Below are 25,965 nucleotides of genomic sequence, written 5' to 3' on the forward strand. Positions count from 1 at the left end.
TACAATCAAATACCACTAAAGCCAGAAAGACCCAGCTCACTATATCTTTGTGTTTTAAATATCTAGGGTTGAGGCAATTTTTCATGTAAAACAGCTGAAAACATACATGCCAGTAATGGCATATAGCCAACATTGACATACAATAAAATCCTCCCATGTAGAAAAATAAGGCTGGAATTAAGAACACAAGAATCTAAGAAATTGCCTTACTGGGGCAGATTGAGGGTCCATCAAGCTCAGCATCCTGTTTCCAACAGTGGCCAATCCAGGATACAAGTACCCAAACATTAGAGCCCATGCTACTGATGCCGGAAATAAGCAGTGGCTATTCCATTCCCTAAGTCAACAATATTAAAAGCAGTTTATAGATTTCTCTCCCAGGAATCCATCTAAACCTTGTTTAAATCCAGCTACACACTGCCTTAATCACATCCTCTGACAATGAATTCCAAAGCTTAACTGTGTGTTGAGTGAAAATGGATTTTCTCTCATTTGTTTTAAATGTCCTACCTGCTATCTCCATGGAGCGTCCCCTGTCCTTGTATTATCTGAATGAGTAAATAACCAATTTACATTTATCCATTCAAGTCATGATTTTATAGACCTCTATCAAATCCCCCCCTCAGTTGTTTCTTCTCCAAGCTAAACAGCCCTAACCTCTTTAGCCTTTGTTCATAAGGAAGCCATTCCATCCCCTTTATCATTTTGGTTGCCCTTCTCTGTATCTTCTCCAGCGCAACTATATCTTTTTTGAGATGTGGTGACCAAATTTGCACACATGGAGCAATCAAGAGGCATCATGTCATTCGCCGTTTTATTCACCATTCCATTCCTAAAAATTCCTAACATTGTTTGCTTTTTTGACTGCAGCAGTACACTGAGCTGACAATTTCAATTATCCACTATGATACTTAGATCTTTTTCCTGGGTGGTAACTCTAATATGGAGCCTAACATGTAATTACAGCATGGGTTATTTTTTCCCACAAATTGCCCTTGCCCACAAATTCCATCTGCTATTTAGACGCTCAATCTTCAAGTCTTGCAATGACCTCCTGCAATTTATCACAATCCGCTTGTGATTTAACTACTCTGAATAATTTTGTGTTATCTACAAATCTGATCACCCCACTCATTGTATCTCTTTCCTGATCATTTATAAATAAATTAAAAAGCACCAGTCCAAGTATAGATCCCTGAGGCACTCCACTGTTTACCCTTTTCCATTGAGAAAACCATTTTCTACTGAGAAAACTGACCTTTTAATCCTACTCTCCTGTTTTTTAACCAATTTGCAATCCACAGAAGGACATTGCATCCTATCCCATGACTTTTTAATTTTCTTAGAAGCCTCTCATGAAGAACTTTGTCAAACACCTTCTGAAAATCCAAATACACTACATTTACTGGTTCACCTTTATCCACAGTAGCAGATTTATGAGGCAAGATTTCCCTTGGGTAAATCCATGCTGGCTGTGTCCTATTAAGCCATGTCTATCTATATATTCTGTGATTTTGGCTGCAGGGCTATATATTCTGTGATTTTGATCTTTAGAATAGTTTCCATGATTTTTCCCGGCACTGAAGTCAGGCTCACCAGTCTATAGTTTCCCATATCACCCCAGACCTTTTTGAAATATCAGTGTTACATTGGCCACCCTTCAGTCTTCAAATTCAATGGACGAGTTTTTTTTATTATATTTAAATGGTTTTTATTGGGAACCATAAAAAGTAGGACAAATAACAAGCATAAGACATATCATACAAAATTGAAAACGGAATGTGAGTCAGACCACAGCTAACAGCAGGTCTAAAAAAAAAACATCAACTGGTTCCATTATATTCCCCAACAGTACCACCCCCTCCCTCCCCAACCCCCCACCCCCTGACCCGTGCAAGCGAAAATATATGGTAGAGGAGGTAATACTCCACATTGACACCTGAAAGCAAATAAAAGCATTAAGGAGAAGGAGAAAAAGAAAGAGAAAAGTGGGGAAATGGCCAGCGGCATAGGGTACATAAGAAAATGTAGGGAAGGGAAGGAAAAGAAAAAGGGCACCAGAAGACACAGCTACAAGGAAGAATTAGAGGAGGCCGTCATATAACTATACATTAAACCGTAGGTACCCCGACCACCGGATACAATCCAACTAAGTATCTAGAGCCCCCGAGCAAAGGACGTTCCTGAGAAGTACAATCACACACAACTTATGTCCCTAGAGCTTCCTGCTGCGCCAACAAGAGATATAAGGATCCCATATTTTCTGGAAGAGGGGAAGACGATCTTGGTGGAGTGCCGTGAGTCTGTACAGTTGATAATAAGAGTGCAAGCGGTGCTGAATGGTAGCCACAGAGGGAACATGCAGCTGCTTCCAGTGGAGCGCAATTTCCAATGGACGATTTTAATGAAAGGTTGTAAATTATTAGTAATAGATCTGAAAATCAATTTTTTTAGTTCTTTCAGATCCCTGGGGTGTATATCACCCGGTCCTGGTGATTTTCTTCTCTTCAGTTTGTCAATCTGGCCTATTACATCTTCCAGGGTCACTGTGATTTTGTTCAGTTCATATGAATGATCACCCCTGAAACAGTCTCTGGAACTGATATCTCCCCAACAGCTTCATTAGTAAACATCAAAGCAAAGAATTAATTTAGTCTTTCCGCAAATGCCTTATCTTCCCTAAGTGCCCCTTTAACCCCTTGATCATCTAACTGTCCAACCAACTCCCTCGCAGATTTCCTACTTCGTAAATATTTTTTTAAATGTTTATTATGAATTTTTGCCTCTACAGCCAACTTCTTTTCAAATTCTCTCTTGGCCTGACTTAGTGTTTTACATTTAACTTGTCAATGCTTATGCTTTTTCCTATTTTCTTCAGATGGATCTTTCTTCCAATTTTTAAAGGAAACTTTTGGCTAAAACAGTCTTTTTCACCTTGGCTTTTAACCATGCCTGCAATCATTTGGCCTTCCTTATACCTTTCTTAATGCATGGAATAGATCTGGACTGCACTTCTAAGATGGTATTATTAAATAATACAGATAGCAAAAAATTCTCTGATTTTCTTTCGAGGATTCAGTCAATGAAACACAATCACAAATAGAAGACCAAAAACACCTCTATTCCTTCCATAAATTCAACAGACATTGATGAGATTCTTTTTTTAAACTAAATTAATGACCTCATATAGGCAATTTAAACGGAGCCTTCATATGAATGAGTGTGCTAAATAGCAGGTAGTATATCTCGCACTACCACTCAATGTATAATCATTGGTCATTGAAAAACGTTTTTTTCATTTTTTTGTGTGCCTATTCACCTTAATAAAAGTCCATAAATCCTTCAATGATTCGGTTGATATTTTCGTATATTCATAGTAACATTACTTAACTTATTCAAGTGATATAAAGTGAAGAAACTGTTCGACTCTGGCACAGAGTCGAACAGTTTCTTCACTTTACTTGTTCTCAGAAATGCTCCCTGTTCTACACAGGGGACCCCAGGGACAGGGTGAGTTCCACAGTCTCAATGCATGGATGAGACAATGGTGCAAGGAAGGCAGGAACTTGAGAATATTTTGGACAAGGCCCCTTCTAACAGGATGGGTTCCCACCTTAACCAGAGTGGGACACCCCTGCTAGTGCCAACTTTTAAAAGGAAGATAGAGCAGCTTTTAAACTAAACTATGAGTGAAAGCAGACAGTCGCACCAAAGCACATGAGTTGGAGGGAGGTATCTTCCAAGGATCCTTGCAAAACAGAGAAGTTAGAATATGCCAGTAGAAAAGTTGTAGCCCAGACAGATGTAGACAAAGAGCACATGGATATGAATGACTCTTCATGGTTTGTATCATGTGCTAATATAAGCAGGTTGTGAATACAAAGAGAAATTAAAGTACAAATAAACCTACTTTAAAATGTCTGTATGAAAATGCCAGAAGTCTGAATAGTAAAAATGGTGAGTTGGAATATATGGCATTATATAGAGACATGGTGGAGAGATAACCAATGAACCACTGATACCCAGGTATAAATTATATTGACGTAACTTGGCAGATCGAATTGGTGAAGGGGTGGCATTATATGTAAAAGATTGTACAGTGTCATGCAAAATGGTAGAAGCCATTCTTAAAAACAAAATCACTGGTCATATAAACAGACAAGGCTTATTTTATTTATTTTTTATTTAAAGGTATTTATATACCGTTTTTTAAAATAAAATTTTATCAAAACGGTTTACAACATGTTAAAAATAAAAATAAAATATAACTAAAATAAACTTAAATACATAAATTTGACTAAATAGCTAGATGATAACTAGCTAAAAACAAATTATTAATTAAAATTAAAATAAAATAAAGGTAGTGTGCCTTGAGCAAGGAGGGCAGGGAGGGTAAAAAGGGGGAACGAGAGGGGACGAATCGTAATATCCTTAAAGAACACTGATGGGAAGATAGGGGAAGGGAGAAGTTAAAGTGACATGTAACTGATGAGAGAAATTTGGGAGATGAAGTTTCATTTATGATCAGGGGGTTGCTTAGTGGAAGTATTAAATGCTTGGCTTAATGGGAAAGACGTGGAAAAAGGGAAATCTTGCCTTATCAATCTTTTAGAGTTTTTTTTTTGAAGGTGTAAATAAATACGTAGATAAAATATGAGCCAGTTGATATAGTGTATTTGGATTTTCAGAAGGCATTTAACAAAGTCTCTCATGCGACTAGTTAGAAAATTACAAAGTCATATAATAGGAGGCAGGGTCCTACTGTTAATTAAGAACTGGTTAAAAGACAGGAAAGAGAGAGTAGGACTAAATAGTTTTACAAATGGAGAAAGGTCATTAATAGAGTACCACAGGAATGGGTACTGGGCCCTGTGCTATTTAACAGTCATAAATGATCTAGAAAAGAGAACGACAAGTGAGATGATCAGATCTGCAGATGTCACAAAATTATTCAAAGTTGTTACAACAGCAGTGGATTGTGAGGAACCGCAGAAGGATTTTGTTAGAACAGGAGACTGGGCATCTGAATGACACATGAAATTTAATATGGAAAAGTGCAGAGTAATACACACAGGGAAAATTACTTTCAACTACAGGTACACAACATGTTATGTATTGGGAGTCACCACCGAGGAAAAAGACCTTGAAGTTCTTATGAATAACACATTGAAAATCCTCAGCTCAGTATACAGCAATGGTAAACACAAAAGCAAATAGGAATGATCCAAAAAGCAATAAGAAAACTGAAAATATCATGTTGCCTCTGTATCAAGAAATGGTGCTACTCCACCTTGAGTACTGTGTACAGTTTTGATTGCCCCATCTCAAAGGGATATAGTGGAACTAGAAATGCTGCAGAGGAAGGTGACAAAAATGATAAAGGGAATGGAATGAACTGCCCCCTATGATGAGAGGCTACGCAGGTTAGGCCTCTTCAACTTGGAAAAGAGAGGGCTGAGAAAGTACTGCTTTACTCAGCACACTAACCGTAAAATCTGTTGCCAGAGGACATGGTCAAGGCAACTAGCATAGCAGCATTTAAAAAGAGTTTAGGACAAGTTCCTGGAGGCAAAATCCATAAAACATTATTAGTCGGGTAGACTAAAGAAAGCTATTGCTATCTCATAGATTGAACAACAAGAAATAGGTCTACTTCATGAGATCTGCCAGATACTTGGGATCAGGATGAAGGATGCTGCGGTGATGGACCTTGGCCTGACCCAGCATGACATTTCTTATGTTTAATCTACCAGCTACTCATATTGTTATTAGAATAGCAGACTTTGAAATAAACCCGATATTAATCCCTGTTTGTCAGAAAGCTTTATTATTAAGATACTTAAACCAGTAAGAGCGAGTCCAAACTGACTACGTTTAAAAGGTAAACAGTAAGAAAACAAGGTACGATGTGGCAACATAGCAGAATTATAATTCCAAAGTATCAACTTTGTTGACATCATCCATTATTTCTATTTTAAAAATGACAGAGAAAAGATACAGAGAAGGGTGACAAAAAAAGGGAGATGGAAAAGCTCCCTTATGGAATAAAGCTAGACAGATTAGGCCTCTTTAGCTTAAAGAAGGAACAACTAAGATGGGATGCAACTGAAATATATAAACTAATTAATGGGATGGAATGGGTAAATAGGGAATAGTTGTTTACCCTTTCAAAACCGTAGAACTAGGGGACACACCATGAAACTAGCAACCTGCACATTTAAAAGAAATCACTCAGAGCACAATCAAGCAATAGAATCTGTTGCTAGAGGATGTGGTCAGCAGGATTCAAAAGAGGGTTGGCCAAGTACCTGAAGGAAAAGTCCATCAACAGTTATTAGCCAAGTATACTTGGGAAAGCCATTAACTATTTAGGATCTGCCAAATTCTTGTGACCCAGACTGGCTACTGTCAGAGACAGGATGCTAGGCTTGATGATGGACCTTGGTTTGACCCAGTGTGGCACTTCTTATATTCTTATCAAACTTTACATTAAAATGAGGAACTTAGAGCATAACACTTTCATTTGCATATTTTAAAAACAGAAAAAGTCAAGGGCACCAGTATTCAAGGTAAATACACAGAGAAAAATAAAGTAACAATGCAGTTTAGCTTTTACTCATCAAATGACAACATCTCCAAGATATGACGTTTGTGATATAATATCTAGAAAAACAAAAACGGAGGACATACTGCAGAATTTGAATTGTTATGATGTCTGGGGATTTTACACTTGTGCCTCTCTCCATGCAAACCTTTTGAAAGATTTCCCCACCCCCTCTGTACAGCTGCTTCTACAAATGCAAGACTTACAATCCTCTTGCAAAGCCTTTATTCAACCTCTAGGGACTATTCATGCAACAGTAATACAGCTTGTACTATTATGCCTCCACCTTAGGAACCACCGCAATGTTCACAAAAGCCATCAGACCGTTGCTAAGTCAAAAGACACTTAACAGTAACCAGAATCTATTTAGTATATTTCTTTTCTGTTTAACCTCCTACAAGGATTCACTCCTTGCATCTCCTCACCCTCAACTCAAATGTATCATGCACGTGACCCTGCAGTACTCTCCCATAACCCTCCCATATAGAAGCCAAGCAGTGACTTATCCTGACGCCAAAGAAGCAGGATGCAACTCCTTTAAGAATTGTTTCCAGTGCTTCTTGGCCAATCACTATAAGCATAAGGTAACATTTGGCTCTCCTTCCGCCTCAAAATCAAAAGAACAGTTAAAACAAAACCTCGTTCATGTTCAAGTTTTAGTCATGTACTGCGCACACCACATAGCAGCATAACTGTGTGAATTACAGTTTTTCATTTTCAAAAATTATCAGGTGGAACTGAAGATAAAATCCTACATGGAGCGAGTTTACTTGGCTCAATGTGATATCATCAATGCCATAATATTTATGCTTCACTTCAAAAGAAGTCCAAGGAGCAATTTACTTTCCCTTCTGAATTCCCCTGAACTGTAAAAATGCAACAGCCATGCACAACAATGAAGATTAAAATGCTGCCACGTCACTGGACATGCAGTAAAATGAGATATACTATAAGCAGTATGTGATGCCTAATAGAGATAGTATTTTCCTTACAATGTATACTGGAGCAGCATTGTCTGCTCAGAAACCTACACTGGGCATGAACCAGACACTCACTTTTAAATTACAAGTTATTCATCTGAGAGTGCACACAACAGGGCGAGAACTTTTTCGGGCACCCCCACTTCCTTCCATGCAATTGGTCGAGGCCCTTCACCCCCAATTTAATCCCAAATTTGTTTTGCTTCCATAGATACAAGTAGGCTTGCTGAGCCCAATATTATATTTAAATTACCGTATATACTCATGTGTAAGTGGATGCCATTTTTTGAGCCATGAAAGTAAGGAAATTGCTGTGACCCGTGAATTAAGTCTAGGGTAAAACCTAGAGGGCTTATGACCATCCCTGGTGGTTCACTCCTTTTCTCTCTTCCCCATGGCTATCCATGGGTCAATACTAGTTTCCTTCTCCCCCCCATAATTATTCTGATGACTATCCCTGTTCCGTTCGTTCACTCCTTCCCCCATGGCTATCTCATTCATTCACTCCTAGCAGGACAACGATGGGAGTTGCAGCTGCTCAGATGCGTTCTCCTTCTTCCCCCGCAGGGTCCTAGAGTCGCACTTTGAACTGCATGGTTCTAAGCATACCAATTAGGCCCTGCCAGGGATAGTTATCAGAATAATTATTGGGGGGGGGGGGGGGGAAGGAGGAGGAGGAGGAAACTAGCATTGACCAGTAGATAAGGCAAAACTTTTTTATGATTAGTTTTAAGACTTAAATTTCTCGCCTTATTTACGAGTATTACATTATTTTTTCAATTTAAAAAAAATACTAGTTCACTTCAATTATTTTCTCATTAGCTGAAATCCACAAAACATTCATCAGCATATTTATGAAATACTTTTCCACCTGCATTGTCTATTGTCAAATCTCCCTCTCCCACCAGTCTCTCTATCCACCCACCTCCACCAGTCTATCTCCTTGTTTCTCCCATCACCTTACTTCTGTGCTATTGCTCCAGACCTGCCTCTGATCTTCAGGCCACTGCTGCTCAAATCCCCCTGCATAATCCTTCATGCTCCCAGTTTGCACATCCCCAGTGAATAGCACTACAGACTACTAGGTCATCAGAACAGACTGAGCTAGTCCTGGTTTTATACCCACTGCATCAATAAACAAGTAGACCCACTTTACATACAGAAATTCTAACTAAACATCCATATATGCAATGGGGTAAAACCCAGGACTGGCCCAGCCTAGCAATCTTTTTTTGTTTAGTTATTTGATTTACATTCTGCTTTTTGGCAATTCAAAATACATTCAGGTACTGAGTACCTGCATCATGGTCAACAGTCATCACAATGTACATTAAATACAAAATCCCATGCAAAAATCCAGCTATATCCACTTATTAAAAAACAAAAAACTGATATACCCAGCAGGTCATCCTAGAGTGTCGACCGTTGGATCCATTCTGGAACCACTGCCAGTTTTCACAGATATCTTTTTAAGGCCCTTTATGGCAAAGGCCCCCTTTAGTTTGTAAGATATTCATCGCATATCATTAATATAATATAGTTTATTCAGGATGACATGCCTGAAGTGATTTTAGTCACCATAGACACTGATATTTAAAGAGAGGCCATTATGGTTATAAGAGAAGCATTAAGGAATAGGCAAACGAACCTAAAAATACCTACTGAATTCATTTGTGCACTGGCAGAGATAACACAAGAAATTATTTTAAATTCCAAGAAACTTTCTATCGGTAGACCAAGGGTATGGTTATGGGGCAACTATGGCCCCAGACATAGCCAACCTCTATGTGACAAATTCTGAAAAGTTTTTAAATGGCCATCCTCTTTTGGACAATATAATGTTATGGAAAAGATATAAGGATGACACTAATATTATGTAAGGGAAACGTGGATGCTCTCACTGTTTTCCAGCAATGGTTACATTCTAGGGATAAAAATGTTAAGATTCCAAATGAACTGACCCATGAGATTCCTTTTTTAGATATTTTAATAAGGAAAGGCAGTAATGGTTTCTTCACAACTATCTCAAAATCCCACAGATTGTAATGTCAACATAATAAAAGTCTCAAAGAAAATCTCTCAGTCAGTCAATTTGAGACTTAGGAGATTATGTACCATGGGTAGTGAATTTGAAAAACAAGCTATTCCAGTGAAGGAAAGATTCAGCACTAGAAGTTAGCCAAAGGAATGTTAGAAAGGGACTATCTTGGGGCAAAAGAATGTAATGGAAGTGAATTATTAAAAAGTAGGGAAAAGTCAGAGGACTAGAGAATAGTGCGCCATTCAGATTTTTATGTTTAGTCACTAACATTAAGAAAATCATTAGGTAACATCGGCTTGTAGTCCAAGCGTTAGGCTATTTGGATTAAAAAAAAAAAAAAAAAAAAAAAAAAGGATTTGACTATTGCATTTACTAGGGGCCGAAATCTTAGGGCCAAACTTGTCCTGTCCACCCACATTGCATCAAAACACAGATGTCATGGGCAATAAAATTACAGGACATTTTAGTTGTGGACATTGCTGCCTCTGCCCCCAGAGATATCCAAATATACAGGAGGAGCAGAGCAGCACTCCAAATATTAGTATACAGTCCACAGGGAGTGCAAAGAGGATACATTTTCATAACATGCACAAGTAAATAACTGCTTCAGGGAGACCAGTTATGAAAATAGGAGTGGCCTACTTGAACGTTTAAAATAAACTCTTTGATGATTAAACCATTGGACCTGTATCCTCTTTGCACTCCCTGTGGACTGTATGCCTCTGCCCCCAGGCCATTGAAACAGATGTTTGTACATCCCACTACAGGTATGAAACATTTTTTTTTTTAAACATTTCTCTAATTGTAATTCTAAAAACATAATATATGTTGTCCAAAGTCCTGAGAATTTGACTACTTGAAAATAAAAAGAGTTGCATCAAGAGAAATGTAGAGGAAGCTCCCATGGCTGTAGTGCAAATCATCACAGATTTGAAGACTTACAATTCTTTATTTTGAAAGTTGCAGTATCTACATGGCATGGAGGTAATATTGAGGCTTGCCTGGAAAGATAAGATCTGATTTTTTTTTTTTTTTAGTTCAACATAACTCAGTTTGGTTTGAAGTCAGAATCAGATCTATTGGTGTTTCTTTAAAAAGACTCAGCATACCAATTTTGCATTTTTTGGTTCTCAGAGGAAATAAGATTTTTTTATTTTGCTTTTGCTTATATTAATAATCATTATGCATTTTAATTATAGAATTTCCTAATTTCAAGATTTTGTATTTACTTTTGAGTAGAATAGCCCAGAGGTTAGCACAGCAGGCTATGAACCAAGGAAACCAGGGTTTAAATCAATTTTCAAAGAAATGCTATTGAATTGTCAATAGGTTTTACCCGCATCAAGTACACATAACATAGGAAAATGGCTTTGGAAAATTGCTATGATAGTATATTTGACATTTTTAATTGCCCTGCTAGTTTTGTCAGGTATTTAATGTTATTTATTTTTATTTATTTATAGTTTTTTATATACCGCCGCTCATCAGAGATATCACGTTATATTCTAATTCCTTTAAGGAATATCAGTTACACAGCCCTTTGAAAAATGTTTACTATGGACTTATGTATCTTTGGGTACATGTTAGGATATGCATGTGTGTGCATATATGGACAAGATGAGGTTTTACTTTTTTTAAATGTTTTAAATCTGGGGGTATAAACATTGCAGATCCCTAAAGGCCAGAGGATGGAAATAAAGAAAAAAGAGTGCATAGGGGTAACTGGGGAAAACTTGCTGGTGTGACAGTTGCTACCCTTAACAAATAAACATTGATACTGTTAATGCAACTCCATCATTGCTCTCTGCTTCAACGGCACTGGGAAAAGGGGAACTGGATTCTGACAGCAACCAACGAGAGCCCTGGTTTGGGGAACAAATAAATATGGGTTAAACTTGATGCGGCTTTTACTACCCTTAATCACTAAGCCTGATACACTTGATGCAGCTCTATCGTTGCTCTTGATTCCCCAGCAAGGGTTAATGCAAACTGGATCAGTCTGTAAAACTGATAAGCACCAGAGTAACCTGCACAGTGCAGCAGATATGGCATTGGCTTGCTGGGTAGACTGGATGATTCTTTTCTGCCATCATTTCTATGTTTCTATTAGATTTTAATCATTTTTTGCTATTATATTCTAACACTTTTTATGACATTTTTATGTCTTAGTACTTACTGACTGTTTTTGGGAACCATTCCTCACCTCTACTAACTGTGAGCCTGCTGTCACCAATATGCCTGATCTGATTAGATATGCTGTGCATAGTATTTTTTTTAGTTGAGAATTATGAATTCTTATGAATTCTGATTTTTTTTTTTTTATAGGTGTACCTGTTATCCAGATTTTTGTGTTTTTTGAATTAATGTGCATTGTGATGACTAACCTCTGATGCATATAAATCTGAACTGCCCACACGACGTAACACTTAACATATAATCAACCGAACATCATCTATAACTTGGAAACCTTTTTTTTAGTTGTGAAACCAGACCTCATATTATATATGAGAGCTTTTTCTTGTGTGCATATACTCTCACCTCTTCAACGGTATTAAATACCTATCTACTACACGAATATCTTCGTATGTAGTCACTTTGACTTTTATAATCATTGGTCGTGGTTTCACTTTTTTCTAAATATATTGATAAACATATATATTTTTTTTTATTAACACTTATCCTTTTAAGATGAGCCATTAGAATGCTGAAGGAGCAAACATTTTACTGTTAACATAAAAATATATGTTTATCAATATATTTAGAAAAAAGTGAAACCGAGACCAATGATTATAAAAGTCAAAGTGACTACATACGAAGATATTCGTGTAGTAGATAGGTATTTAATACCGTTGAAGAGGTGAGAGTATATGCACACAAGAAAAAGCTCTCATATATAATATGAGGTCTGGTTTCACAACTAAAAAAAAAGGTTTCCAAGTTATAGATGATGTTCGGTTGATTATAACCCCTGATGCAGGCATTATTGCCGAAACATGGCCATAATCAGGGTCTTATGGCTTTATATGTACATATTTATTAAGGTAATATATTTTTACCCTTTTGTGTATATTTTTATGGATTTTTTATATATAAGCTATTTCTTGTTCAGCATTCTAATCTATTCACCTTTTGTTCATTAACACTAGCATCCACCCTTGTATTAGTTTGTGCCTCTTTGTGTGTGCCAGCATTTCATCTGTGGCAACTCTGAGACCACAAAGTTATCTAAATGAAGTCCAACAAAAATGACATTTTTAGCTCAATTAAAATTGTTATGCTGCTGCCTTCCATAACACATGATTTTGTATAGAGCATAAGACTTATTTCTCCTCTAGCTTGTTTACAAGAATCTAAAATGACAGTTAAAAAATAAATATGAATCAATAGACAAAGCAAGCAGTAAATCTCATAATTAAAGAAACCTTGCATCTTTATGTTAACCAACAGAAAAATAAAGCCTTTTTTGTGGTTCCATACAAGGATTTTGTTCTTCTAATAATACATACACACCAGTATACAACTTGTAATTTAACCCGAACAATATGCAGGCCACAATCATGAGACTACTTATCAAAGCAGTCTGGTGAAGATTACGTTCTGCACTGGTAACAGCAGATACTATATATGCACAACTTTCTTTGTATTTTTCACATTTTCTAAGTTATTGAGTAGAAAGAAAGATAACTGAAAAGCAAGTACTGTGCAACAGGGATTACAGTTTTTTTTAAATCAAAAAGATAACATACGCTGAACATAATGCCTTCTCTGAGTTTAGCACTACAGGTTCAGTTATGCCCTCACATCTTGTAGAGCTAAGGGGTTCAGGGAGGACTGTCTAATGGTCAACATAAAGCTTTGAAAGAATAATCCCACTGACCTTTGGCATGATGTTGGCCATTATGCTCTGAAGACCCGATTTATTACCAGTTTCTTATCAAACATAAGATTGTGTTTTTGGTGACTTAAGCCAAGAAGATTTTAAATTCTCCACAGAACAGCCCGAGTAATCATATGATTTATATTTAAATAGCATTGTGCATTTGAAAAGACCATTTCAACTACTTCCACTTCTGGTTACCTAAAACACAGTTTCTCTAAGCAAGTGAAATTGAACTGCTTTTCCACTTTTAACCTCTAGAATCTCTCCTAGGTACAGAATTTGAAGGAGTCTATTTCCAAGTCTATCAGAATTTATTTTGTGTATTGTACACTGTCATACAGTCATGTTTCAGTGGTTTATTTGTTACTTTGTATGTGTTTGATTTATTACCCACAAGAAGCAAGCATTTTCAGACTTGTGGGATTAAAATGTTTGAAATAAATCAAAAGGTAAAGAGAAGGGCAACAAAAAATGATAAAAAAGTGATGAAATGGCTCCCTTATGAAGAAAGGCTAAACAAGTTAGGGCTCTTCAACTTGGAGTTGAAACAACCGAGGGGATATTATAGGGAAAATGATCAAAGCATCTATTATGGCTGGATTTAAAAGGAGGCTGGACAAGCTCCTGGAGGAAAAGTCCATAAACATTTATTTTATTTAAAATAGGTTTACACTGCCTCCCCAGGAAAACTGTCCAAATCAGTTTGTAACTCACACGTTCAAATACAACGAACAGAATAAAAGAAAAAATAAAAACAAAGACACATCAATAAAATACTAAATACACAACATAAAGCACACAAGGTATTATCAGCCACCACAACCAACAAATCATACCATTAGCCAAGTGCACTCAGAAAACCCACTGCTTATTCCTGGGAGTAAGCAACAAGAAATTGGATCTATGCTTTGGAATTTGCCAGGTACTTCCCAAGGACCCGGACTGGCTACTGTCAAACAGAATACTAGGCTTTATGGACCTTTGATCTTATATTTTTGTGTTCTTAAATGTGGCATCTTCATTTACCAGGCTAAGCTGGAATCTGGAAGCAAACTATAAGCATCCAAGTATCTCAATAATAATGAAATGTTTTACCTACAGGCGAGGCTGAATATTACTCTTTCTACAGTGCTATAATGATCACTTAAATTTTCTTAAGGAGCCAAAACTTGGGGGCTAAATCAACCTCCAAATCTTCAGCTTTTGGTAGTGTTTGCATGATCTTCATTCTCTGAAAGCTCAAACCAAGTAAGTATATGGGCCTCCAACAGCATCAACTTTTTTTTTTCTTTAATTTTGAGCACACACACCCCTAACCACCATCGCCCCCACACCACACCAGCACTGCCCCTTTTCTGTGCCACAGGTGGATTCAGATTGCAACTGATGAGTGTACATGGGTTCTGAGCACACGGCTGTCCTCTACGGTCTCTTTCTCTACAGCGCAGGTACATTTGCTTTACAGTGTGCAAATGCAAACATGAAAGTGCATGTACTATGCCACCACAATGTGTGCGCATTTTACAACGGCTATCACATGTGACTGGATTAGTAACTGGCTGAGTGGGAGGTGACAAAGCCTCTGAGGAGGGGAATGTTACTAGCAGTGTACCTCAGGGATCAGTCCTTGGTCTTTTCAACATTTTTGTGAGAGACCTGGCAGAAGGATTGCCGGGAAAAGTTTGTCTTTTTGCCGATTATACCAAAATCTGTAACAGGGTGGACAGCCAGGAAGATGTGGACACCATGAGGAGAGATCTAGTGAAGTTCAAGGAATGGTGTAAGGTCTGGCAGCTAAAGATTGCAGAGTAATGATTTTAGGATACAAAACCGAAGGGGAAGGTACAGCATTGGAGGTAAAATTCTTCTGAGCACAAAGGAAAGGAGAGGTCTGGGGGTAATTGTGTCTGATAATCTTAAGGTGGCCAAACAGATGGATAAAGAGATGGTAAAAAGCCAGAAAGATGCAAGGCTGCATAAGCAGGCCGATACAATATTGGCGCGCATAAAACCGGGGCTCTTGATTGAGCGCCCACTCTAAACGCGCGCCAATCCACCATTCCCAGGTGCGCAACTTAATAGTAAAATGAACTGCTGCGGTAAAAAGGAAGCTCTAGGGGAAACTGTGTCCCTAGCACCTCTTTGGCACTGGGCACCCGGAACAGGAGGCTGTCAATGCGGATCGGGTATATTATGGGTATATATTGGGTGCCCAGAAACTCTCTCTTTTCACTACAATTTTTTTTTACATAATTCCGATTTCTCTGGTTCCTCCTACTTAGTATGCGACAATACAAATAAGAGGAATCACAGAAAGCAGGAATTTTTGTTTTTTTCCAACGAGCCCTTGAGTGTGGCAGACCTTTACGCCAGCCCCAGGATTTGCCACGTACTTCCCAATGTGCCCAATAGCTATTAGCTAATAGCCTCATCTACATGTACTTTACATGTGATGAGCGCTATTAGCTACACACTAATCCCCATATTGCATAGAGGGTAATGGATGCACGTCCATAAGAACATACTGGGTCATACCAAGGGTCCATCAAGCCCAGTATCCTGTTTCCAACAGTGGCCAATCCAAGTCATAAGTACCTGGCAAGTACACAAACATTAGCTAAATCACAAGACACTATTGCATACTAATTACCATAATATCAGTTTATGGATTTTTCCTCTAGGAACTTATCCAAAACCTTTTTTAAACCCAGTTACATTAACTGCTGTAACCACATTCTCTGGCAATGAATTCCAGAGCTTAACTATGCACTAAGTGAAAAATAATTTTCTTCAATTTGTTTTAAATGAGCTACTTGCTAACTTCATGGAGTGGCTCTTCTTTTATCTGAGAGTAAATAACCAATTTACATTAACTTGCTCAAGTCCTTTCATTATTTTGTAGACTTCTATCATATCCCCCCTCAGCATCTCTTCTCCAAACTTTTTTAGCCTTTCCTCATAGGGCAGCTGTTCCATGCCCCTTATTTTGGTCGCCCTTTTCTGCACTCTCTCCAGTGCAGCTATATCCTTTTTGAGATGCGGTGACCAGAACTGCACAGAATTCAAGATGCAGTCTCACCATGGAGCGATACAGAGACATTATGACATCCTCCATTTTATTTGCCATTCCCTTCCTAATAATTCTGAACATTCTGTTCATTTTTTTGATCGCCACAGCACACTGAGTCAATGATTTCAATGTATTGTCCACTAAGACACCTAGATCTCTTTCCTGGGTGGTAATTCCAAAGGTAGAACCTAACATTCGGGCCGATACAGTACAGTGTGCTCCGTTTGGACGCACGTTTTTGACGCGCTAGCTTTACCCCTTATACAGTAAGGGGAGATAGCACGTCAAAATGCGCATCCAACCCCCCCCCCCCCCCCCCCCCGAAACTAATAGCGCCCGCAACATGCAAATGCATGTTGATGGCCCTATTAGGTATTCCCACGCAACCCAGCGAAGCCGCACATTTTACTTTCAAAAATTAATGCCTGCCCAGTGCTGAGCGCACTGTATTGCATCGCCCCTAAAGGTTCTGTGGTTGTATTCTTTAACAGTTTCCACAATTTTTCCCGGCACTGAAGTCAGGCTCACCAGTCTATAGTTTCTCGTATCACCCCTGGGTCTCTTTTTAAATATATCGCGTGTGAAGCAGACATCCGAAATGTGATGTGATATGTCGGGCTTCAGTTTGCTGAACATTTTTCTGGGGAAGTATATTATTTTTATAAGCATTTAAAAAAAATTTAAAAAAATGTGCTGTTTAAAGGGATTGTCACCAATGGACCGATGATTATTTATGACCCTTAGCTGTGAAAATACTGAATTTTTGAAATTTAAATCCAGCACCCATGGGGTGTTATAATGGTCCAATTCTATTAATTTAGTTAAGGTTTTTCTGTCCATACTGTATTGGGTGATTAAGTGATATTCATTAAGCCTTGTATGCAACATTTTTTCTTATAAAAATAAAACCTGCCCATTATCCAGGCAGCCCCCCTCCCCCCAATAAAATATACAGGGACTTTATTTATTCCCAGATTTCCTGCATTTTTTCTCTTTTTTATCATCTATCTCCCACCATTACATAAGAACTACCATGCTGGATCAGATCAAGGTCCATCGAGCCCAGCATGCTGTGACCAATTCAGGTCACAAGTATCTGGCATATCCCATAAATTAGATCTGTTACTCACTCCCAGGGATAGCAATAAGCTTTCTTTAGTCTTATGATGTGTTATAGTTTTCCTCCAGGAGCTTTTAAACCCTGCTATGCAAGTTGAACACTAACAGTGAGCAAATACCCCAATTATAAATAAATCACATTGCAATTCTATGGCCCATCAAGTCTTAACTGCCAACTATTTTACGGTCTTTTTAAAAGGAAGACGACCTCAAGTTTGGAGGTGCATTGCAGTGCTTAGAACATCGATACACAAACTCAAAATCCCCAGAATGAGTCTACTATCCAATTAACTAAGCCTGAACAAATTAAAGAAAGATTACTGCAGATTCTTTAAGAATATTAATGCAAATGAACACAATCATCATATGAGGCTGTGATTTAAGAGACTGTATCCATTTTTTTTAAAATGGTCATTTTCCAGTTTTCATGTAGTGCTGTGATAGTGGGAACTTGGCAGTTAATGCTACTGCAGGCATAAAATGACTGCAACATCACTGCAGTTCTATCAGCAGATCAGTTCCAACTGTTGCAGTACTACTACAATCAAACACAAGAATCATATTAAAAAAAAAAGAGGAAGGGCTACATTAAAAGGGATGCGGTTTCAAAAACTGCAACCACCTATGGCAAGTGATTACAACTACAACAACATTAACAAAAAAATTGCATTCGCCTTTTAATTCCTTTCCCCTTTTTTTTTTATTAAATTTTTATTAGAGGTATTATCCACAACATTCACATTGAGAGTATCATAGCAAAACAGAATACAAAATCCAGATCCAAAAACAGGCCCCCTTCTATAAGAACACCACAAGAGATTAAAAATTAGGAAACTGATACCTACTCACAAACCCGTGTTTAAATGCTCAGATTGGCATTTGGAGAAGGGACACATCACTTTATTTATTTAATAGTTTTTATATACCGACCTTCATAGTAAATAACCATATCGGATCGGTTTACAATTAACAAGAAAATAACTGGGGTAACAATTCAAGTACAGCAAAAAACAGTAGGTAGGAATGAGTCAAAAAAGTTACAATCAACAGGGTAAGAGAACTTGGAAGCTTGCAACAAGCTGGAAAGAAGATAAGGCAGGAAATAAATATGAGGTGATACCATAGGGCGTATGGGTTAAAGCATAATGGTGCTTTAACCTGGAGGTTAAACCTGGAGGTTTAACTTATCTGAATTATCATATACATTAGTGTATATATGGAAGCATTTTTGTAGAAACTGGTTATCCCATGTCTTCAATGGAGAGGCAAAATAAGTTTGCCATATGCTCATATTTTGGTTTGGCTTAAAGAGAAGATCAGACCTAACCAACCTGATTCTATAATCGGTATTGAGCTAGCAGATAAGCAAGATCCAGGTATTTTTGAAGTGATCAACACAATAAGATTCATGGGCCATGCGGTATACAAAATATGAATCTCTCTGTATAGAGCAAATCCTAAACTATTTAGCACAAAAACAAATATGGGAAACAGCAGCTACTTTCCCCGCCCCAGAAGATGATGGCCAAAAGATAAACAGATCCTACTACTTATCCTTTTCAACAGCTGCAATTTCCAGTAAAGTTATGCTTCACTATGATGATAAACAAATAAATATTAAAGGGCAATCTTTAGAAGATATTGATTTAAGATACCACCCAGTTATGTATGGCTAGCTCCAGAGTTGGTAGTCAGAAGGTTGTTATATACCAGCGCCAGCAGAAAACATAAAAATATGTTGTTCAATAAAAATCATTTGTTTATCTGTCAAATTTGAACTATTGCTCCACTTTGTGTAAAAATGATAGGAGTTGGGTAGCACTTTATAAACTAACCAATGTATTGAAGCAAGAGCTTTTGAAGACAGAGTCCACTTTGTCAGATGCCACCCAACTTGTCATGTTTGCTACATCAGACTAACACTGCTATCCTTCTAAGAATTTTTCATTACTTTGTATAGTATCATTATTATAACACAGAACATGATTACATGACCATACAGCCCAACCATCCCACCCAATTTTGCACCATGTTCTTTTAATTTTAATAGAACTCTGCAATTACAAAATAACCTGGGTGAAGAAAGGGTACTTCTGCTAGTATATATTACATGTCAAGAAAAGAAGAAGGCACATAAGGAAAGCATATATCATGGGTCTGATTTTGTAAGGCTTTTCTCTTCTTCTGGGTCTATGGGGGAAAAAAATCATATATCTGCACACTCAGTATCAAAAGAAACCACTGCATTGATCAGTCAGCCTACAGAATGCTTAATGAAGAGATGTTATAGCTTTACTTGCACAGACTGTATTTCTACAGTATAAGAACATATATGCTTTAGCCACATTTACTTACAGAATCACAAAATCCTACTAGGTAACGGTGCAGAAATAAGGAAAATGCATAGTATTTGTTGTAGTAAAGTATCTTTCTTCAGCGACTGATGCATGTTCAGAATAAATTCACCTTCCACAAACTTTCCCAACTGTAAAACTGAATTTAATGAAGGCAGAATTTATATCAACTTGCAGAAACTCCTTCTGCCAAATAGTCCAAACCCACACATTTGGTAAGGCTGCATTATTTTCTCAAAAAGTAACCAAATACACTAATTTCAAGAACCTCATGTACTTCTAATTGAAAAAACAAACAAGCAAACATGCTTGGTCTATTCTGATGATGTCTCTCAAAAGATGTAATAACCAAAAAGAGCTCCATAAGCTAAGGGGGGCAAAGGAACTCGTTTTACGATTCCCTTTGCAGTAGCATCTCCAAATGGGTTTGGCTCTGTGAGTCCCGTGACGGGAATGAAACTCACTCCTAAGCCAAAGCATGAGGAGCACAATACCAACGGCTTACATTTACTGCATGTGATCTCCTTAATACCTGCACTGGGCCGGAGAGCTTCCTTCTGGAGTTCACTTGGGTGTAGTATGTGCAATGCATGCAGCCATTTCAAAGTTCTTTTTAATAAAGCCAGTGGCACCCAGTACAGCTGGTATTATTGCAGTATCTTTCTATCACATTTTCTTCGGCCCGGATTCATCTCTTGGTATCTAATGATCTCCTGTCACTACTACTCTGGTTTTTATTTTATCCACTCCATCCCTGCTCCTCTCCCAGGCTGCAACAGGAGAGAAGACAGTGGCAGGGCAGGGAAGAGGTGGGGGGACAGAGGAGAAAGCCAGAGACTACCCAGCTGCTGTGAGGAGCCCTCTCTCCCCGGTGCCAGGGAGGATCTTTGGCATCTGGGCACCACTGCATATTTCTCCATCCCGGCCCTCGCCTTCAGCACTCACCTGCACAGCACACTTTGGTCTAAACCCCGAACCCCTTCCTCTCCCCCACCCAAGCTCTTAAGGCCCCGGAGGCGAGGAGGAAGACAAAAAGTTTCTGCAACGCTGCTCAGGCGCTCGGCAACGGCTAAAAGCGGAGAGGAAGCGAAAGGAGCTTTGACTGTGTCTTTTTTTTCCTTTGGGGAGGGGGCTGACTTCGTTTCTTTTGGTTTTTTTACCTGAAGAGACCCTCCTCGCGCGAGTCCCTGCCGGCAGAAAGCAAGCCGCTCCTTTTGCCGAAGAGCTTCTGGAACAAAGTTGGGGGCATTTTCGCAAGCCTCCCGCCCCAAGGCGCCGTCGCTCCGGGACGCGAATCCTTTCCCGTGCCTCCGTGAGCGCCACCACCGCCACACACCTAGCTGTTCGCCTCCGACTCCATTTGTGTCAGAGTCATATGACAGAAATTAGTCACTCGACACTGCCAGGAAAGGCGGGGCCCGGGGGGCGGGGTCTGCGCGCGGCTCCCGGCCACGCACGACTGTTTACCTGCGGAGCCTTCCGCACGCAGGGCGGCTTCCTCCGCCCGCCGCATGTAAGCCGGCTCCCCATTGGTGGAACTCTGGGGGATGCCGATTGGCCGGGCGGGGAGGGCGTGTCCTCTGGCTTCGGCCTGTTATATCGCTCCAGGGCCGAGGCGGCCTTAGGGTGGCACTGCAGAGCTTTGATGTGCTAAAGGCTGGCAACGTGCGCGTGCCGAACGCACACCTAGCATTGTTTTCTTCTTTAGTAGGGTGCAGATGACTCTGGAAAAACATGAGAATACTTCAACATGTCAGGCATTAATGCAGGCGTATTTTCATAAACGCGCTCCTGGACACATTTCATTATATTTGCATTTTATATGCAGCCCTTCTCCGTTACGGACGCAGAACGGCTTACAAGATAAAGCAGCAGTGATACAATAAATCAATATAGCATCAAGAAACACAACAGCAAATTAATACCTACTCCTTCCCCATCCCCACCTCCTGCAAAGGGCAGAGATAAACTAAAACTGATATTGGTTCCCATCTCCTCACCTTTCAAAAACATGAGGAAAAAAAAATCCATGGCCAGCAATAACATTTACCTGTAAATGGTGCTCAGGGAGCTCTAGCCAGTGGGTTCCATTCGATCAGAACAAAACAATTAAGGGGGGGGGGGGGTAGGTATTTGGTACTAGGTTGGCCGATAATGGTGTGCTTTCAGTGGGAACCTCCATTTCATAGAAGCAACGTGGGGAGGTGGACATCAAGGCAAAGGTTAAAAGGGACAAGAAAAAAAGAAAGAGTTCATATTTGCCCAGCTGCCTCGTCCCAAATTGTTCTTCCATCGCTTCTTTTATTCACCAGAGAACACTGCTTAGTGCCATAGGGGTGCTGGGTATGAGCAAGGAGGGGCACATAAAAAGCAGCTCAACCAGCTCTGAAGCATGTCTGACATCCAAGAGATATCCATCTTTGCTATCACAGATGGAGGCAGCTAGCAATGATTCTGCAGAATGCCTGGTACCAAGTGATGAAAGGGTGGGACCATGCAAATCACCAAAGGAGGTAGAGAGTGCTGGTGCTAATATAGATGCCACTAGTATTCAGACTAAGGGCAAGGAAGAACTGGCAACATCAACTCCTTAGAACATCTGCTCTATTCCTGCCCCAGTAATTCCATCTTTCCTCCTTACCCAGGCCTCCCCCCATCATCCTTGGGTAAAGTTTTGCACTAGGCTCCTGCAAGAAAGGTTCTTTTACAGGCCTTACTAACTCAGGCCTGTGAAGCAGCTGGAATCTCTGCTGAATTGTAATTAAATGATAAAACGTTTGTGGATTATGAGCTTCATCTTCAGATGTGGAAAAGCAATGGCTCATGCACCAGGCTTCTGTTAGTGCAAGAAGGAAGCTAAGGTTCACAAATTTTAGCTTCACTTAAAATATCAAAAAAGTATTTTTGTTAAATATTTGCAATAGCCTCTTGATGCTTTCTCTTCAATAGACCAAATCTATTTACCACTTTATATTACCTATTTTTTGACTGGTGCAGCAGTCAAAAAAGCAAACAGAAAGTTAAGAATTATTAGGAAGGAAATGGTGAATAAAACAGAAAATGGCTTAATGCCTCTATATCACTCCATGGAGAGATAAAATAAGAACTTGCCATACTAGGTATGGCAAACTAGGTTTGGCCACTGTTGCGCCTGCTGGTCACAGGCGGCTGCGACCTCTCATGCTCACCTCTTTTCTTGCTACTTCGTTAATCCTAGAAAGAGTGGCAGCCTCCGCCAGTGAACAACCGCCATCTTGTTCCTGGAGTCACCTAGCGGGGGGGCACAGGCTGTCTTTAGTATACGTCATGGTGGGAACCTTGGGGGCGTTCCCTCCGCATGACATCACCGCCTTGCTGTGTTTACGCTGACTGGCCTTACAATCAGAAGAGTTAGCAATGACTTCCTTCCTGCTTAATTCCACACCTTGGAGTTCTCCTTGAAGTTCCAGTTCCTAGTTCCTGTCTCGCAGGGTGAACACTCAGAGTACCCACTCCTCGGGGGCTCTTCTGCATTCATAGGCTATCCGCTCCTCAGAGGGCCATCCTGCCTGAATTCTTGGAACCAACCCTTGTGAGTACTTCTACTTCATCTCTCTTCAAGCTTGCTGGGATTCCCTGTGGCATACCCCGGCCCTCGGGCCACTACTGCTTCTTCACCAGCAGGATTCACTACACCCTACCCTGCACTGCAGGATACTGCTTCTTCGTTCTCAAACACCATCTGAGCTCCAGCAACTCAGACTACATCAGCATCATCATCACTGTGCAAATCTTCTTCGGCATACCCCACTCTGCGGGCCACTACCAGATAGTCACTTCTGAAGTACTACTCTGGGTATTACCCTCAGTACAGGAACTGTACTTTGACAGCATTTCCCGTTCCACAGGTTCTGCTCAGAACTGCACCTTTACTGCATTCCCCGCTCCTCGGGTTATGCTTCCTTTCTCTTTCATTTATGATATAGTCCGACTTACAGCTGTGTCCTGATATTGAGACCACACCTACTGATGGCGAGACCCACAGGGCTCCCCCTGTGGGTGGAATCATCTCTCACCTCAGCCCAGGGTTCACATCCATACCAAAAACTTAACAGCCACTGATTCCAACAGTGGCCAAACCAGGCTACAAGTATCTGACAAGTACCAAAACACTTAACTTGGCCGTGTGTTTTCGAGAGGCATCTATTACCCCTTATCCTGTAAGGGGTTTAGCGCCTTGAAAACACGTGGCCAAACCCCATGAAAACTAAGCTCTCATCACATGCAAATGCTTGTTGATGAGCCTATTAGCCATTCACCTGGGATTCAGAAAGTAAAATATGTGGTCAATCCACACACTTTACGCTCATTTACGCAACGACAAACCTGTTCCGTAGGAAAAAAATCAGCAGAACCAGGGGTCACAATTTGAAGCTCCAGGGAGGAAGATTCAGAACCAATGTCAGGAAGTATTTCTTCACGGAGAGGGTGGTGGACGCCTGGAATGCCCTTCCGGAGGATGTGGTGAAGACCAGAACTGTGAAGGACTTCAAAGGGGCGTGGGATAAACACTGTGGATCCATAAAGTCAAGAGGCCGCCAATGAAGAGTGGGTGACTCACCAGAATGACAGCTACTGCCTGGAGACAATACCCTTATTCAATAAACATACACATGCTTACTGTGACTCCAACATCGCTCTAAGCTTCAACAGCAAGAGGAAATGTGGAAAAATGGATTTACACTCACAAAGAGGGGAGTAGCTGGCTTGTTACGGCGGTTACTACCCCAAACCAAATAAGCCTGATACTTCACCTTCAATGCATATACAGCATAGTTCTCTGCTTCAACGACAGGAGAGAAGAAAAAAGGGTTCGCACTCACAAAGCAGGGAGTAGCTGGCTTGTTACGGCGGTTACTACCCCAAACCAAATGTGTCTGATACTTCACTTTTGATGCATATCCAGCATGGCTCTCTGCTTCAACGGCATGGGAGAAGACTGATACATCACGCATTTCCAGCATAGCTCCCTGTTTCAACAGCAGGGGAGAAGAAAAACAACCAATAAGGACTGTATAACATAGTCTGGGTAAAACAAATAAGCATGGGTGTAGCTTGCTTATTGTGGCGGTTACTACCCCTAACTAATCAAGCTAGATATTTCAATGGTGGGGGTGGAAGGTAAATAGAACCAAGAGCTAAGAGAAACAGATAAGTATGAGAGAAAAAATGTGTGAAGCTTGCTGGGCAGACTGGATGGGCCGTTTGGTCTTCTTCTGCCGTCATTTCTATGTTTCTATAAACGCCTGCCCAAGGTGTTAATTTATGAGCAGCCTGGAAAAGTGTACAGAAATGCAGAAAATACTGCTTTTCTTGTACACCTTCCAACTTAATATCCTAGCGATATTAAGTCAGAGGCTTGAAAACAAAAATTTTTTTCAGTGTATAGGAGATATTCAGATACAAGCAGCACAATTAGATGTATCATACAACAGACCAAAGAAGTAAATCCTGTGGTTGTGCTGATCAGATAATGTCATCTTGTAGGAGTATCTTTTGAAGCTGTTTGCTGTTCACCATTGTGAAGACACTTGAGGCCAAACTCAAGCTTGGAAAAATTTTAAGAGAAAACTTTTTTTTTGCGACATGAAATGTAAATACGAATATTTCAGGAAAGAAAAACAGCGGCATAAGGGGGTTTTTTGTTTTGTTTTTTTTTATTTTGGCTGATGCTATTTTACTTGTTGAGTTTTATATTTTAGTTTGTTTTAACCTGTTTTGATAGGTGATTTATAAATGTTCAATAAATAAAAGAAATGGAAGAAATATATGAAAAAAAAAATCCAATGAGCAGCTAGGAAAGCAAAAAGACATCCTTTCACACCAAATGTAAGGAAAAAAAAAGGCTGAGGAGACAAACAGTGGTGGATGCATAGGA

General features: G+C 39.6%; 1 protein-coding gene across 3 annotated transcripts in view; it reads right to left on the bottom strand.

The window, feature by feature from the left end:
- The window catches only part of LOC115079746 (rap guanine nucleotide exchange factor 6-like), a 401,516-nt gene extending 380,000 nt beyond the window's left edge, over positions 1 to 21,516 (bottom strand). Inside the window, exon 1 of one of the 3 annotated variants that reach the window (XM_029583573.1) lies at positions 21,209 to 21,516. In XM_029583573.1, coding sequence (XP_029439433.1) covers positions 21,209 to 21,297 — 89 coding nt within the window. In that variant the 5' untranslated portion in view covers positions 21,298 to 21,516. The remainder of the gene's footprint in view (positions 1 to 21,208) is intronic. The other 2 variants (XM_029583570.1, XM_029583572.1) reach the window with 2 other exon arrangements.
- Positions 21,517 to 25,965: the final 4,449 nt, after the last annotated feature.

The sequence above is a fragment of the Rhinatrema bivittatum genome, chromosome 18, assembly GCF_901001135.1.
Source record: "Rhinatrema bivittatum chromosome 18, aRhiBiv1.1, whole genome shotgun sequence".
Lineage (NCBI taxonomy): Eukaryota > Metazoa > Chordata > Amphibia > Gymnophiona > Rhinatrematidae > Rhinatrema > Rhinatrema bivittatum.